General features: G+C 36.0%; 2 protein-coding genes across 2 annotated transcripts in view; one reads left to right on the top strand and one right to left on the bottom strand.

Moving 5' to 3' along the window:
- ap1m1 (adaptor related protein complex 1 subunit mu 1) overlaps positions 1-9,246 on the bottom strand; it is a 30,428-nt gene extending 21,182 nt beyond the window's left edge. The window contains exons 1-6 of the mRNA XM_079612881.1: positions 9,000-9,246; positions 7,758-7,914; positions 6,783-6,850; positions 4,244-4,374; positions 2,783-2,930; positions 942-1,068 (exon numbers count right to left, since the gene is read on the bottom strand). Of these exons, the coding sequence (XP_079469007.1) occupies positions 942-1,068; positions 2,783-2,930; positions 4,244-4,374; positions 6,783-6,850; positions 7,758-7,914; positions 9,000-9,041 (673 nt within the window). The 5' untranslated portion in view covers positions 9,042-9,246. The remainder of the gene's footprint in view (positions 1-941; positions 1,069-2,782; positions 2,931-4,243; positions 4,375-6,782; positions 6,851-7,757; positions 7,915-8,999) is intronic.
- Positions 1-14,796, top strand: part of LOC306999009 (uncharacterized protein) — a gene marked incomplete at both ends in the record, with an annotated part of 70,044 nt that overhangs the window by 53,288 nt on the left and 1,960 nt on the right. The window lies entirely within an intron of this gene.

Here is a 14,796-nt window from a genome sequence, read left to right as displayed (position 1 = left end):
TAATGCTTTTGAATGGCTTGAAATATGATTGGAATCACTTCAAAAAAGGGAAAATATCCCTAAGTCAATAAGAGCAGGAGGTTTAGTAAAACAATAAAAACAGGGTTAATAGACTTTTACAGAGAGAGTCTTTCTGGATCTATACACTGAAAGCAACTACATTTCCAGGCTTAAACGGAGAATTAGACTTTGAACCATTTTTGTAATATAGTTTCGAGTTTTTTCTTCTTCTTCTAGTAATAAGTTAGACTATGCATTATTTTATGTATACATTATTTGATTATTTATATATTTCGACCTGTGTAATCTGATTTTGAATATATACAATATTTGTGTATTTTGACGTGTATACTTTATTCATATTTATGATATTGGTTTAATTGTACTTTTTTTGTGTGTGTGTGTGTGTGTTCGATTCAACTATATATTGCGAGATATGCGTTTTTAACTTTCTCTCTCTCTTTAGGTCTCCTTACACAGAGCGACCTGGTGTTTGTAATTTGACTAATTATCTGCTGTTAAAAATGAATGTGAGACGTTGTTTGTTACACACACCCTGACGAATGCTTTTTTTAGCCCTGATTTAATGTTTAAACCATGAATAAAATAAAGGCTTTTTAACTTTTTTCAACAAAATTCGGATGCCTTGGAGTTCCTGTTCTTAAAGGGAAAATACAATTAAGTGCAGCATGTGCTGTCATATTGGCTACATAATATTATAATGAGAACATTATAATTGTGTGCTAAGGACATGGCATTTAATGGTGAGACTTTTGTTTTTGTAATCAGGCTCTCAAAAATTATATAAAAAATGTGGATTTAGATTTATCAGCCAATATATCAGTTATCGGCTCTCAAATAATTAGCATTATCGGACAAAATATTCATATCGGTGCATCCCTACTGATTTCATTAGCATCTGTATAGGGAAATGGACTCACGGCCAGTGTTCTCGAACAGAACCTTGTCGTTCAGACCCAAACGCAGCTCTGGCATTCCCGAGAGGAACACCCTCATCTTAATGGAGCCAACGATCTCACTGCGAAGGACGTTACCATTCGCGCTGACCTGGAGAAAGATCAGCAGCCATGAGTCAGCTGTCAAACACTTAAAGAGATACTTCACCTATTAGCATTAAGCTTTGTATCAGTAGAAACCCGCTAGTATTTTCGAATGACCGTGCTTCCCCCCCTCATGTTCCCCTGAGACGAGAGATTTCTGTATTGTGTGTCTGGAAAAAAAGGCTTTTTTTGTCCAGAGGCTCGAGACTACAGCCAGTAGTAGGAGCAAGTCCCACAAGCTTTCAACTCGCCCATAGGGCGTCTTTTCAGTTTTGAGTCAACTAGTAGCATCATTTCTTCCGATACTGGCCTCTGTAACTGGTAGGCGTGGCCTGGGAGGGGCCTCATAGGGCAGCGAAGCAAGTGCATTCTGGGAGTTGTTGTCTTTCATCCACATGAGCCAAAAATACATTTTCTGGCTTTTCTCAGTCTAGAAAGCACCAACTTCTAAAACAATTTCAAATTTCTACTACATAAATGACCCAATTTAAATACACATTCATCTTTCCAGCGGTGAAATATCCCTTTAACTGGTGTGTCGTCGTTTCGAATAAAATCCAAGTTCGCTTGGAGTTGGAGTTCAAAACAGCGTCCCAAAGCAAGTTTTTTGGAAAAGTTCACTCTAGCTGGTAAACACTACTAGCTAACCATGTAATAGGTGTGTGTGGCTCTGAGGCTCCGCCTTCTTTGGCATGGAAATCTTCTCCGGTTCATTTCTTGTGTTCAGTCCGTCGAGGTCAGATGTCCACGAGCAAAAACAAATACACTGGAGAGCTGCTTTATAAAGTTTATAGTAGAAAATGAAGTTGCAATTCTAATCAAAAGCGAAACTGAAACAGTTTTTTCATGTTTAATACTGTAAAGCTGCTTGCTTTAAAGCAATCTATTGTATAAAATGGTATATAAATGAATGTGACATGACTTTACTGGAGTGCTGAAACGCAGAGCTGGTTCAAACATATTTACATATAATAAATTAGGACTGTGGAACGATTAATCGCATCCAAAATAAAAGTTTGTGTTTACATAATATATGTGTGTGTACTGTGTATAATTATTTTGTATATATAAATACACACACATGCATGTATATATATTTAAGAAAATACACATTGTTTTATTTACATATAAAATATTTATATATAATATAAATGCAGTATATACATGCAAATATAATTAAATATATGCATATGTGTGTATTTATATATACTAAATTATTATACACAGTACACACACATATATTCTGTAAACACAAACTTTTATTTTGGATGCAATTAATCGCTTAATCAAAATAAACAAACAAAATAAGATCAACTATATTATAGTGCCCTTACACAATCTACTGAAAACTACTACCGGTAAACACTTATTCGAATTATATACAAGAAAAAACACAAGATAAAACGAGAGAATCACTGCAAAAAGAAATACAGAAAAAAAAGAAAAAAAAACTCTTGCTTTCTTAACTGCACAAGCCAAAAATCATAACATTGGATTAATGGCCCAGCCCTATCAGTTAACACGGTTCATCTCTTTCCTTTAGCTCTTGACCTGTACCGCTTCAAACATGTTATTGTGATAAACCCTTTATAAAAACAGCAGGTTCATCATTTTACACAACTGAAGCACAGTGACATGAACATTACTGCGTCCTGTTTGCTATGATGGATTCCTGTGTTTATTTTGAGCATCTAAGAAAGGAGGTGTTTCTAAAAACATACCAGGAGGTTGACAGACTCGATGACGTCCAGGAAAACCTCGTTCTTCCTGTACTTGATGCCCTCGGACCTCCAGGAGACGGCGTTGGTTACAGTCGCAGGGGGTCGTGGAGCTCCTGTGTCCAACTTGTGACCTTCCTGAGTGATGTATCTGTGTATCGACACACACAATAACATTGGCAAAATGAACACACGGCTGGAAATTTCTGCAAAAATGTATGACTGAGTGATATCTACTGGAACTGAGAAAGGCCTGGAATTATTTCAGTGTTGAGACACATATTACATTATCTCACTTGAAGTATAACTTTTTAAAAAGTGGCCCTATTATGCTTTTCAGATTTTCAGATGTAATGTAAAAGATATAAAACTTTCAAAGCTCAAAGTGCAGATACATAGATTTATTGTCGATTCTGAACGAGTCGTCAGTAATTTCAGTTTAATTTTCAGCTGAACCTGTGTAGGTTTGTAACAAATTAGCATAATGGCAGCCTTTGGTCTTCATTGGCTGCCGGTGAACAGCGTCTCTTTGCTTCGCCCTCAAACACTGTAGTTGTATCTGAGACAAGAAGAGTTTGGTTCGTGTCGTTCATGTCAAAAAGACCCTGTTTTCTGCTGCCAAAGCAAATCCACTTTGGTGTATATTTTCTGGCTTTTTTCAGTCTAGAAAGCACCAACTTCTAAAATAATTTAACATTTCTACTACATAAATGACCCAATTTTTCCAAATATGCTAATGAGCATTTGGTTTCCGACCAATCACAACAGACTAGGCGTCTGACCAATCAGAGCAGAGTAGACCAATCACAACAGACTGGGCCGTCTGACCAATCAGAGCAGAGCAGACCAATCACAACAGACTGGGTCATCTGACCAATCAGAGCAGAGTAGACCAATCACAACAGACTAGGCCATCTGACCAATCAGAGCAGAGTAAACCAATCACAACAGACTGGGTCATCTGACCAATCAGAGCAGAGTAGACCAATCACAACAGACTGGGCCATCTGACCAATCAGAGCAGAGTAGACCAATCACAACAGACTGAGCCATCTGACTAATCAGAGCAGAGTAGACCAATCACAACAGACTGGGTCATCTGACCAATCAGAGCAGAGTAAACCAATCACAACAGACTGGGTAATCTGACCAATCCTAGGCTCTCGGAAAGGCGGATTTTAGAAAGACCGAATCCTTGATCAAACCTTTTCAGACACTGAGATAAAAGAGCTGATGCAACAAATAAAGTGTTTTTTGACCTTTGATGCAAACCTGTTGTAGGAGACTACAAAACATAATTAGAAACTATTCAAATATAATAATAAATGCACAACAATGATTAAAAAAGACTTTCCATTGAATGTCAGTCATATGGCTTGAGGGCGAGTATATGGTGACAGAACTGTTAGTTTTGAGTTGCTATTCATATAATGGTTCATAAAAGAAAATTAAACACGAACTCACTCCTGGAGGATCTTGCTGTCTGTAGTTTGAGGATATCCAAAGTCCATGAGTTCGTCCAGCAGCTCGTAGATGATGACGAAGTTATCTCTGATACTCTCCTCCTCCAGCTCCTTAAAGTACTCAGAGAAAACCTGACAGACAGACACATCGAACACCAGTGAGAACAAAGCAAGTGATCCTGAAATGTAGTATGACATTCCCGGTTTTTGCTAGACAGACTTTGTTAAATGTTGTTACCTCAGAAAAAAAAGAGCACACTTTGAAATAGTCAAATTTTCATCAGGCAGTAATTCAATTATATTCCATATTTATGTTTACATAATAAAATGTTATTTAATTATTTTAATTTAATCTATGTTGATTACCGGTATATGAAAAGTGAACAGCATGACTAGGATAATAATATGGGTCAGAGATTATTTTGACCACTTTATTAAGTTTTGTTTTGTAGAAAGCCTTTCTTTAAATTGAATTTCGTTTTGTATAAATTGTATCTTAATTTTAATCAATGTTTCATCAACCAATTGCCTGGAATTAATAAATAAGAAGCAAATATAGCAGACATATAATCAGGACGTGGAGGCGCCCGTGCGATCTCTTGCATTGCATTTCGTAGAGAAGACTTAACTCTGAGAAAATATTTATTTATTTTTAAATAAATGCATCGCACATGGACCTTAAACAATCCGCGGATGGCGGACGGGTGCGGTTTTGAAAATTGGTCAAAAAACGTTGGTGCGGATGGATGGTGAACGGATGATGAGTTTTGTGATGAGCTTGCGGATGAAATAATAGCCCATCCGCGCATCTCTAAAATGGAATCTATATTATGCGTCATGAAACATTGCGTTCCCCAACTCGCGAAAGGTCGGAAGTTTTGTTTAGAAAACCTTGAATCCATGTAAGACACAATGTCATCATTAGACATAATCCATGTCATTAGAATCAATGAATCCATGTCATTAGATAAGATTTTTTTATTTTTCGGTGATGACGGTGACGGTGATGACGGTGACCGCGGTATTGCGGTAACTAGGGCTGAACGATTAATTGCATTTGCGATAATATCGCGATATGATGATACGCGATTTTGTAATCGCAGAAGCTGCGATTACACTCTGGTCACATGACACGCGATAGTAAAGCAGTCTGCACTGCAGATGAAGCTTCAACTTGGCACGCTACGCATAGGCTATAGGCCTGGCATAGGCTACAGGAAAGAACAGTTTGTTTAATTTATGTGATTGTGTTATAGATTCTCTTCAACGATTCTGTATGGATTCAGATAATTTCAGAATCGAGTCTGAGCTTAGTTTTAACACAGATGCGTGATGACGCTGCGTGTGCTTTATACACAATATTCTGCTTGCTTCTAATTCCTCTGTCACACACACACACATTCGAACCTTCCGAAAGATAGTCTTTCATAGCCTACAGTTCGGAAAAGTTGAAGCGAATTGGACATTCGCAGGCTTCATTGCACTGACTAGAAGATCATATGGCACTCGCTGTGAAATACGCGTGCTTGATGTTACTCTAGTAGTGCGCGGTCCCGCCCGCCGGTATTTTCCTTACAAATGCTCTATAAAGGCATCATATGTCTTTTGGAATGCAGTTGGCTTATATATTAAAAATAAAAATATGAAAACCATCGACAGAAGCTGCTTTCAATTTCAAATACTCACGCCCGCTTTGTGAAGAGCGCTCTCATGCGGCTGTGAGCGACTCTGTCTACGTGGTTAAATGTACTTGCATCTCAAAATGCGTTTATGACGCGAAATTAATGTAAACAGTCAGTTATGTCTTAAGATATTAAACAGACAGGAAAAAACACATCTTATATTTCAAAAGATATCTGTACATAGGTGTGAAGCAGCTTATCTTATCTAAACTGAGAAAGAAAAATCACTTAATCACAGCTCTTGATGGAAAACATTCAGACTACTCTTAAATACTGAAAGCACTCTGGTTATTGCTTGTAATGTTTTTTCCCCTCTTTGTTATTGATAGCTTTTATGTTTTGAAGCTATTCGCTTACATAGCCTATTTAAAATTCTTAACATGTGATTGTATTAATTTATTTACACATTGTTTTTTAATGTGTAATTCTTTTTAAAAGTAGCCTACTTATAATTACATATGTAATTAAATAAATATTTAAAGTTTTATTAATAAGATTAATTAATAAATAAAAAAAGTTGATCAGCTCATGAGGTGCCTAAAGATTCCCAATCCATATTTTACAATTATTTATTGCTTGTGTTTGTTGAATAATATAAAAGATAAAGAGCTTAAAAAATAATTGCATATTAAATCGCAATCGCAATATTGGTAAAAATAATCGCAATTAGATTATTTTCCAAAATTGTTCAGCCCTAGCGGTAACCGTCCCAGCCCTACAAATAAAGGCTTGAAATATCTCACTTTGCATGTAATGAGTAGATATAATATATTAGTTTCACCTTTTAAGTTGAATTACTGAAATAAATGAACTTTTGCACCATATTCTCATTTTTCCAGCTTCACATGTGTAACGTACCTGAACAATTTTGTAGAGGAAGGAGAAAACCAGGGAGACGCAAGCATTCTTTTTGGATGTTGCAACAACTGTTTTTCAGCAGGTTAAGAGACAAAACATGACTTTAAAGAGACAATTGAACAATAAAATTATTAATTATTATTAAAACAGTTTTGTAATTTGAACAATGTGGCTCATCCAGTGATCCAGATCTAAAAGCTGGAACTGTCCGTGTCATTATAAGTAAATAGCTTAATTCATGCACAAATCACTTATTTGGTAAATATTGAGATATAATAAATACTGCAATTTTCCATAAAAAAAAAAGAATTGTTCATTATGATTTCATCCAATTTCATAAAACATTACACTTGACTTAAGGACATTTTTAGTCACAAATGCCAGAGAAACCCTATGAAGCAATGTAAATCATATAATCAAATACATATACAAATATTGACAAGTCATTGACTATAAGATGAAATAATAATAATAATAATAATAGAAGTTTATGGTGAAATATGCATACAGATGGTGAAAAAAAAATAATAATATGGTGCAAAAGTTCATTTATTTCAGTAATTCAACTTAAAATGTGAAACTAATATATTATATAGACTCAGATGCAAAGTGAGATATTTCAAGCCTTTATTTGTTATAATTTTGATGATTACTTACAGCTTATGAAAACAAATTCATAATTTGAACATTGTGAAAAGGTTTTCATAAGCTGTAAGCCATAATCATCAAAATTATAATAAATAAAAGCTTGAAATATTTGCATGTTATGAGTCTATATAATATATTAGTTTCACCTTTGAAGTTGAATTACTGAAATAAATGAACTTTTGCACCATATTTTATATTTTTATAAGAGCACAAGAAGACCAAGTACATAATTTCACATGCAAATGCTTTATGTTTTACTTTTAAAGTCTACTTTTACACTGTATTACATATAATAAAAGTTAGCATGTTTGCGGTGTGGAAGGATACGGTACAGGTTGTTGTGTTTAATCCACATGAAGCGAACTCCGCCGTGAGCCAGGATGGGTGAAAGCGTGCCCTCCTCTTCTTTATCCATCAGCAGGCTCATAAAGTGCTCGATCTCGGACATGTCCACATCCCCACGGTAATTACGGCAGATCAGGACCTGAACACACACACACACACACACACACACACAAGATGACTCTTACTGCACAGCTATTCAAAATCACTGACTGGCGTCAAAGAGTCATTACCAATATTTGCTGATTTTCTTTTACTGAGACAGAGATATTTTCTGAAAGACTTTGGTTGCTAACAGACTCACTACGGTAAACACGCATGATAACCAAGGCCAGGAATGAGCAGTTTACCAAATCAAACAATAAGACTTAGTTATTTACATGCAAAACACCATTTCTTTACTACACTTGCAATTTAAACACTTGCCATTCAAATTATACTGTCAGGTGACGGCAATGACTTTGCAATAAAGTAAATATAATATAATTTAAGGAAAGCTTAAATGTGTAATTAGATTTAAAAAATGAAATATGTTTAATATCATATGCTGTTTGATGTGTGTCAAATTGACCATTAATCATGATTCATTATAGATTTTTTTTTTTGCCACATGTACCATTACATGAACATTTTAGCAAGGTAATACTATAGCATTTGGGTAATACTGTAGTATTATTTTATGTACTTTGCGATTACCATGGCAAAAATCATTGTAGCAGCACAGAAGTGCATTTATCGAAATTTTTCTTAAACATAACCAAACAACAACAACAGAAAACTGCATTTATAAAGCATATTCCAAGCAAATGTCAAGTCAAAAATGCCTTTTTAAAAGTGACAGATGAATTAGATCTTATTAAACAAATTTAAGTACGAGGATGGAGGCAAATTAACTTAAGTATAAGGATGGAGACAAATATCTGCTCTTTATTAATTAATGAGAGATAATAATTAACTTTTGAGTTTTGACTGAGTCACAATATCAAAAATATATCCGTTCATATTCATAAGCAGCTGTTTGAAGGGTGAATTTAATTTAGTTATTTTAATCTGTTTCATTAACTAATACATGAGGATCGACTTTTAAAAACCTTCGTAGGTTTTAGATCAGGGGAACACGTTTATTGGTTTTAATTGTAAATAATTCTATTAAAATCCCCTCATGTTCATGTTTGATGTTGATTAACGTTAGCTTTAGCCTTCAGTGCTAGTGAACCGTTATCTTACCTTCCCCTTCAGATCTAACACATAAACAGCGCTGGCCGACATGTTCGCGCCTTCCTCGACCGCTTTTATCGTTTATCTACAGAAGTCCGCTCACTTCTGGGACATTTGTTGGTTTAATAAAGAACTGTCATCGGTTTTAGGAGCTCAAAGAGGCTCAAACATCATCAAATTGCGGATGGGAGAGATTTTGGGGAACGGGCGGCGCTGCTGCGAGCCTGTAGCGCCTCCTGCCGCACTGGAGGAATGAGAGAATACAGTTTCTTCAAAGACCTTAATATATATATATATATATATATATATATATATATATATATATATATATATATATATATATATATATATATATATATTATTATTATTATTATTTTTTTTTTTTTTCATATTCATTCTTTTTTACAGGCTATGATTGTTTTACTATAGCTGTCGACACCTGTGTGAACTGGATTAATCTTTCCACTAGATGTCGCTCGAGGCTAAGCACTGTTCCAATATTATTTTTTAAAGAATGATGATAATATTATTTGAAATAAGAATAATGAGTGATTTGCAGCGGTTTCAAAACCTCTTCAACTTGTTTAAAGTATAATGAAAAAAGTCACGTATAAGTTTCTTTCCTTTCAATTTTATTTATTTATTTATTGCGGGAACTTTTTTTAACTTTTTTTAGTTAGTTAGTTAGTTAGTTAGTTAGTTAGTTAGTTAGTTAGTTAGTTAGTTATTTATTTATTAATTAATTCCTGCATTAATTTATTAATTTATTAATTTATTAATTTATTAATTTATTAATTTATTAATTTATTAATTTATTAATTTATTAATTTTGTTCGTTCATTCATTCATTCATTCATTCATTCCTGCATTCGTATTTATTCATTTATTCATTTATTCATTTATTCATTTATTTATTCATTTATTTATTTATTTATTTATTTATTTTCCTTGCAGTGGAACCCGCTTAAGTGTCTGAAGATTATGCTTTTCTTTATTGAACTGAATATATGTACATGAACCTGTTTAAGCACGAATGCACGGAATTATAGATACGAGTTAGATTTAATTACATGTCTATTTGTGTATATTTTCATATGCATAGTATTGTCCCTATGAGTTTGTAAATGGACAGTGTTCAATAAAATAAAAAAATAAAAAATTGCAGGTCAGACTGTTATACTGTTATAGTTTTTATTAATATTTTGCATTAGCATTTTTTTATTTTAATTACAGGTTGATATTTAGTAATTTCGTCTCTCTTACTGTATTATTATTTTAAATGTTATTATTTAGGTTAAAATTAAACAATTTTTACTTTAGTTTAAGTTCAGCTTTAGTGTTTATGCTAATTATAGTTCTTCAACTTGTTTCATTCAGTTCTAAGGCAACATTTCTAGTTTTCATTTAACAGTTTTTCATGTAAATAATTTCAGCTTAGTCCCATGTGTGCGCGCGCGCGTGTGTGTGTGTGTGCGTGTGCGTGTGTGTGTGTGTGTGTGTGTGTGTGTGTGTGTCATGTGCTCTGCATGCCATTGCTCAGAGTGAGACGCGTCTCTGACGTCAGGCGTTTATTTCTGAGACAGGCACATTTTAACCTTGAGATGCAGATGACACTTTTACTGTGTATAAGTGTGTATAAGGGTTAAGAAGGGCATGTCCCCCAAGAGAGGCATAAAAATGTGAAATCGCCTTAAAAAGTGTCCGTGAACAATGCAATGAACTGCGCATGAAAGTTAAGAATGATGAAATCGTTGCTGTGAGAAACCAAGCAATGTTCTCCAGATTATTCTGTTGCAATGATCAGATGCAACACTGACTGGATGGAAGTTCACCTTTAAATCACTCCTGTGACCTTTTCATCCTCAATTTTTCAGACCTTTCACTACCTTTACATTCTCAGACTTAAAATATAATAAAATATGAATACATTTTATTAGATATATTGTATTAATTTGTTTTTTTTTTCATTCGATTTTTTTAGTTCACTAACACATTTTATTGTCAAAAGCATTACATTTTATAAATTTTTTTAAAAATATTATTTAAACTAAAGGAGTTTTTCACAGACTGTGATGCTATAGCTCGACACCCTTGCCTCATTTAGTATGCGCGGTTATAAGAATATGCAAATGAGCCCCCCCTCCACTCACTCACTCAGCTCAGAGATCCACTGGTTGACGATCACACTTTGATCTGATTGGTTGCACGGTTCTATGAATATGCAAATGAGCCCCGCCTCCACTCACTCAGCTCAGAGATCCACTCGTTGACGATCACACTTTGATCTGCTTGGTTACACGGTTCTATGAATATGCAAATTAGCCCCGCCTCCACTCACTCACTCAGCTCAGAGATCCACTCGTTGACGATCACACTTTGATCTGATTGTTTACACGGTTCTATGAATATGCAAATGAGCCCCGCCTCCACTCACTCACTCAGCTCAGAGATCCACTGGTTGACGATCACACGTTGATCTGATTGGTTACACGGTTCTATGAATATGCAAATGAGCCCCGTCTTTACTCACTCACTCAGCTCAGAGATCCACTGGTTGACGATCACACGTTGATCTGATTGGTTACACGGTTCTATGAATATGCAAATGAGCCCCGTCTTTACTCACTCACTCAGCTCAGAGATCCACTGGTTGATGATCACAAGGTAGTTTGTGATGTCAGAAACACCAGCGATTTCAAACCGTGTTTTTGAGACTGCAGTTTCAAGCAGAAAATACTCAGCAATGCTGTCGACTTATGAATTTACACATGGTTTGTCTTAAAACACCCTCACGCCAGTAAACACATCCTCAGAGAAGAGAAGATGAATGCTTCTCATTTCTTATTTATCCTCATTTCCTTCCCTCGCTCCCTTTCCCTGCACATTGGCTCCACGACCTTCGAGGATCCGAGGGAAGGACTAACCCGTGTGTCCTCATTTAAAGGTGAACTATGCAGGTTTTTTACCTTAACTGAACAGCTTGGAAATCATTGGAATGGTTATATTACTTTTTTCTGGTTGAATGGTGGTCGTCTCGCCCTCCCCTATCGCCTGTGAGCCGAAAAACCACCCTTGCAACTTTGGACTGCCGGCCGCCGCGTCAGGAAGTATCGCGTGATCTACTAGCCTCTGGTATCCAGAGGTGGAAAGTAAAAAAGTACAATTACTTGAGTACTGTACTTAAGTACACTTTTGGAGTATCTGTACTTTACTTGAGTATATTTTTTTTCTGGAAACTTTTTAATTTAACTTCACTACATTTGAAAGACAAATATCGTACTTTTTACTCCACTACATTTCTGTCAAGCTCCTTGAGTAGAGAGTAGTGACGTCAGGGATGATTTGAGTTGCATTTTGGTTGGAAATGAAAGTCTGGTTGACGTCAGAACTCGACTGATGTTGGTTTCTGACATCAACACGATTTTCAACCACAATACAACGTCTGTCCAACGTTGGAGATTAACGTCAATCTGACATTGGATTCGGACATCAACATGATTTTCATTTTCAACGTTGGGTTCGGTCTTCTAAATGTGAATTTTGTCATTGTTTCTGAGCACACTAGCTTATAGATAACAGTAAGTCTAACATATTCATACTAAAAGCCAAAAAACTGGGAACAGTCATTTGTGTGTCCGAAACCATTGTGGACGTTATTGAGTACACTCATTCAATCCCACGACTGGAACTGTGTTATAGAAATAAATGTGATTACATGCAACAATAATAAAACAATGCATTGCCATTTACTTTTTACTTTTGATACTTAAGTATTTTTAAAAACGAGTACTTCTGTACTTTTACTTAAGTAAAAATTGGTATTTACAACTTTTACTTGTAACGGAGTAATATTTGACCAGTAGTATCTGTACTTTTACTCAAGTAAGGAAGTTGTGTACTTTGTCCACCTCTGCTGGTATCTGAGAGTCGACAACTAGTTTTTCGACAGTGTTGTCAAATGTCTACTCCGAAGCTGTAGGGGGCGCTCTATAGAGAAACCTGCTAGCAAAAAGCGAGAATACAGCGGAAAAAATTCCCGAAACTGCTTAGCCCTGCTTTAAATGTCCGTCAAACACACACTTCAGAAGAAAAAGTAGGACATCCGGGTATACTTTTACTCTTTTATGAGCACTGTGATTTCGGACACTTCTTTTGTCACACATGTTTTTCACCTACTATATAGTAGGCTAGGCAGTCGAAAGGGAGGGGAAGTTACTCTGATTCAAGATTACGAGGCACATGAATTTAACAAAACAATAATAATTTATAACACCACCGCAATATTCCGCAAAAATTTATTTCATGGTGACTTTTAAAGGGGTGGTAAAGTATGATTTCACTTTTCTAACTGTAGTTAGTGTGTAATGTTGCTGTTTGAGCATAAACAACATCTGCAAAGTTACAACGCTCAAAGTTCAAAGCAAAGGAAGATATTTGCTTTTAAAGAAATCGCTTTTTAAGGACTACAACAAACGGCTGGTAGGAACTACACAACATTCCTTCCGGGTTAGTGACATCACCAACCCTAATTTACATAAACCCCGCCCCCGGAACACGATTTATAGATTATCAAGACAGAATATGCTAATCAATGACTAGAAGATAATTACACATAAGCTGCATAAATCATTCAGAAATGTCCTGTTCTTCTACATGTTGTCACTTCTTCTTGAGTCTCTCCATTGTCTGACTCCGGTTTGAACATAAAAGGCTAAAAGTTCTTGAAATGTTCAGTACGTGTGTGTGTGTGTGTGAGGTCAAAGCATAGACATGTATAGAAAGGCTAGATAGCTTACCGGCGCTGAGAGCCAATGGGACCCGACGACGTCACACGGCGGCCTTCTTAGGACAGGACCGCTCGTCCAGTTATAACATTAAAGTCTATTGTGCATGTAGTTCTGAAATAACTATATTTTGCTCAATTTTCAACCGATTTTCAAACAGCTTGGTGTGTCATAAACGTCAGGGATGCGGCTGTACACAGCTACGCTGCAATGTTAAGCGTTTCTCAAAACGTGAAGCTACAATTTAAACATCGGCATCAGCACAAATCATAGCCACGTTAATAAGGTTTGTAATAAACCAAACCGTTTGTAATCCGTCAAGAATTCACCAAGTTACGAGCATTTTAGTTGGCGTATGTCACTCACCTTCCGTCCACAGCAGCAGGGAGCAGCAGCGCAGTCTCCTGACCTAAGATGGCCGCCAAGTGACGACACAGCTGACTCCGCCTTGAGCCATCTAGCCTTTCTATACATGTCTATGGGTCAAAGGACACAAGCTCTTGAAGCTCCGCCCCCTGCGCCGGGAGCAGCAGCTCATTTGCATTTAAAGGGACAGACACAAAACAGTGTGTTTTTGCTCACCCTCAAAAAGTGACTTTAACATGATATATAAAAATATCTGTGGGGTATTTTGAGCTAAAACTTCACACACACACACTGTGGACATCAGAGACTTATTACACATCTTGTGAAAAGGGCATTATACCACCGCTTTAAAGAACATTTTAATAATTTGAAGGACCTTTAAAGAACCTTATAATGGGTTCCATGGATGTTAAATGATATAACGTATATATATAAAGATCCTTTGTTTTGTACCGTGGTTCACACCAACACCCCTTCATCTGACCAATCGCCAACAGAGACACACCACTCCCATCAGAGGACGTAACATTGTTCAAAGCCTCTCTCTCTCTCTCTCTCTCTCTCTCTCTCTCTCTCATATCTTTCTAACCTCTTCACTTGTTTCCAGACTCGTGAGTGAGTTATTGCTGTTCTGTCCTGGTTTCATCAATCCCGTG

The sequence above is a fragment of the Phoxinus phoxinus genome (genome assembly GCF_949152265.1).
Source record: "Phoxinus phoxinus genome assembly, chromosome: 5".
In the NCBI taxonomy this organism is placed as follows: Eukaryota; Metazoa; Chordata; class Actinopteri; order Cypriniformes; family Leuciscidae; genus Phoxinus; species Phoxinus phoxinus.
This window is presented reverse-complemented; position numbering and strand designations above follow the sequence as displayed.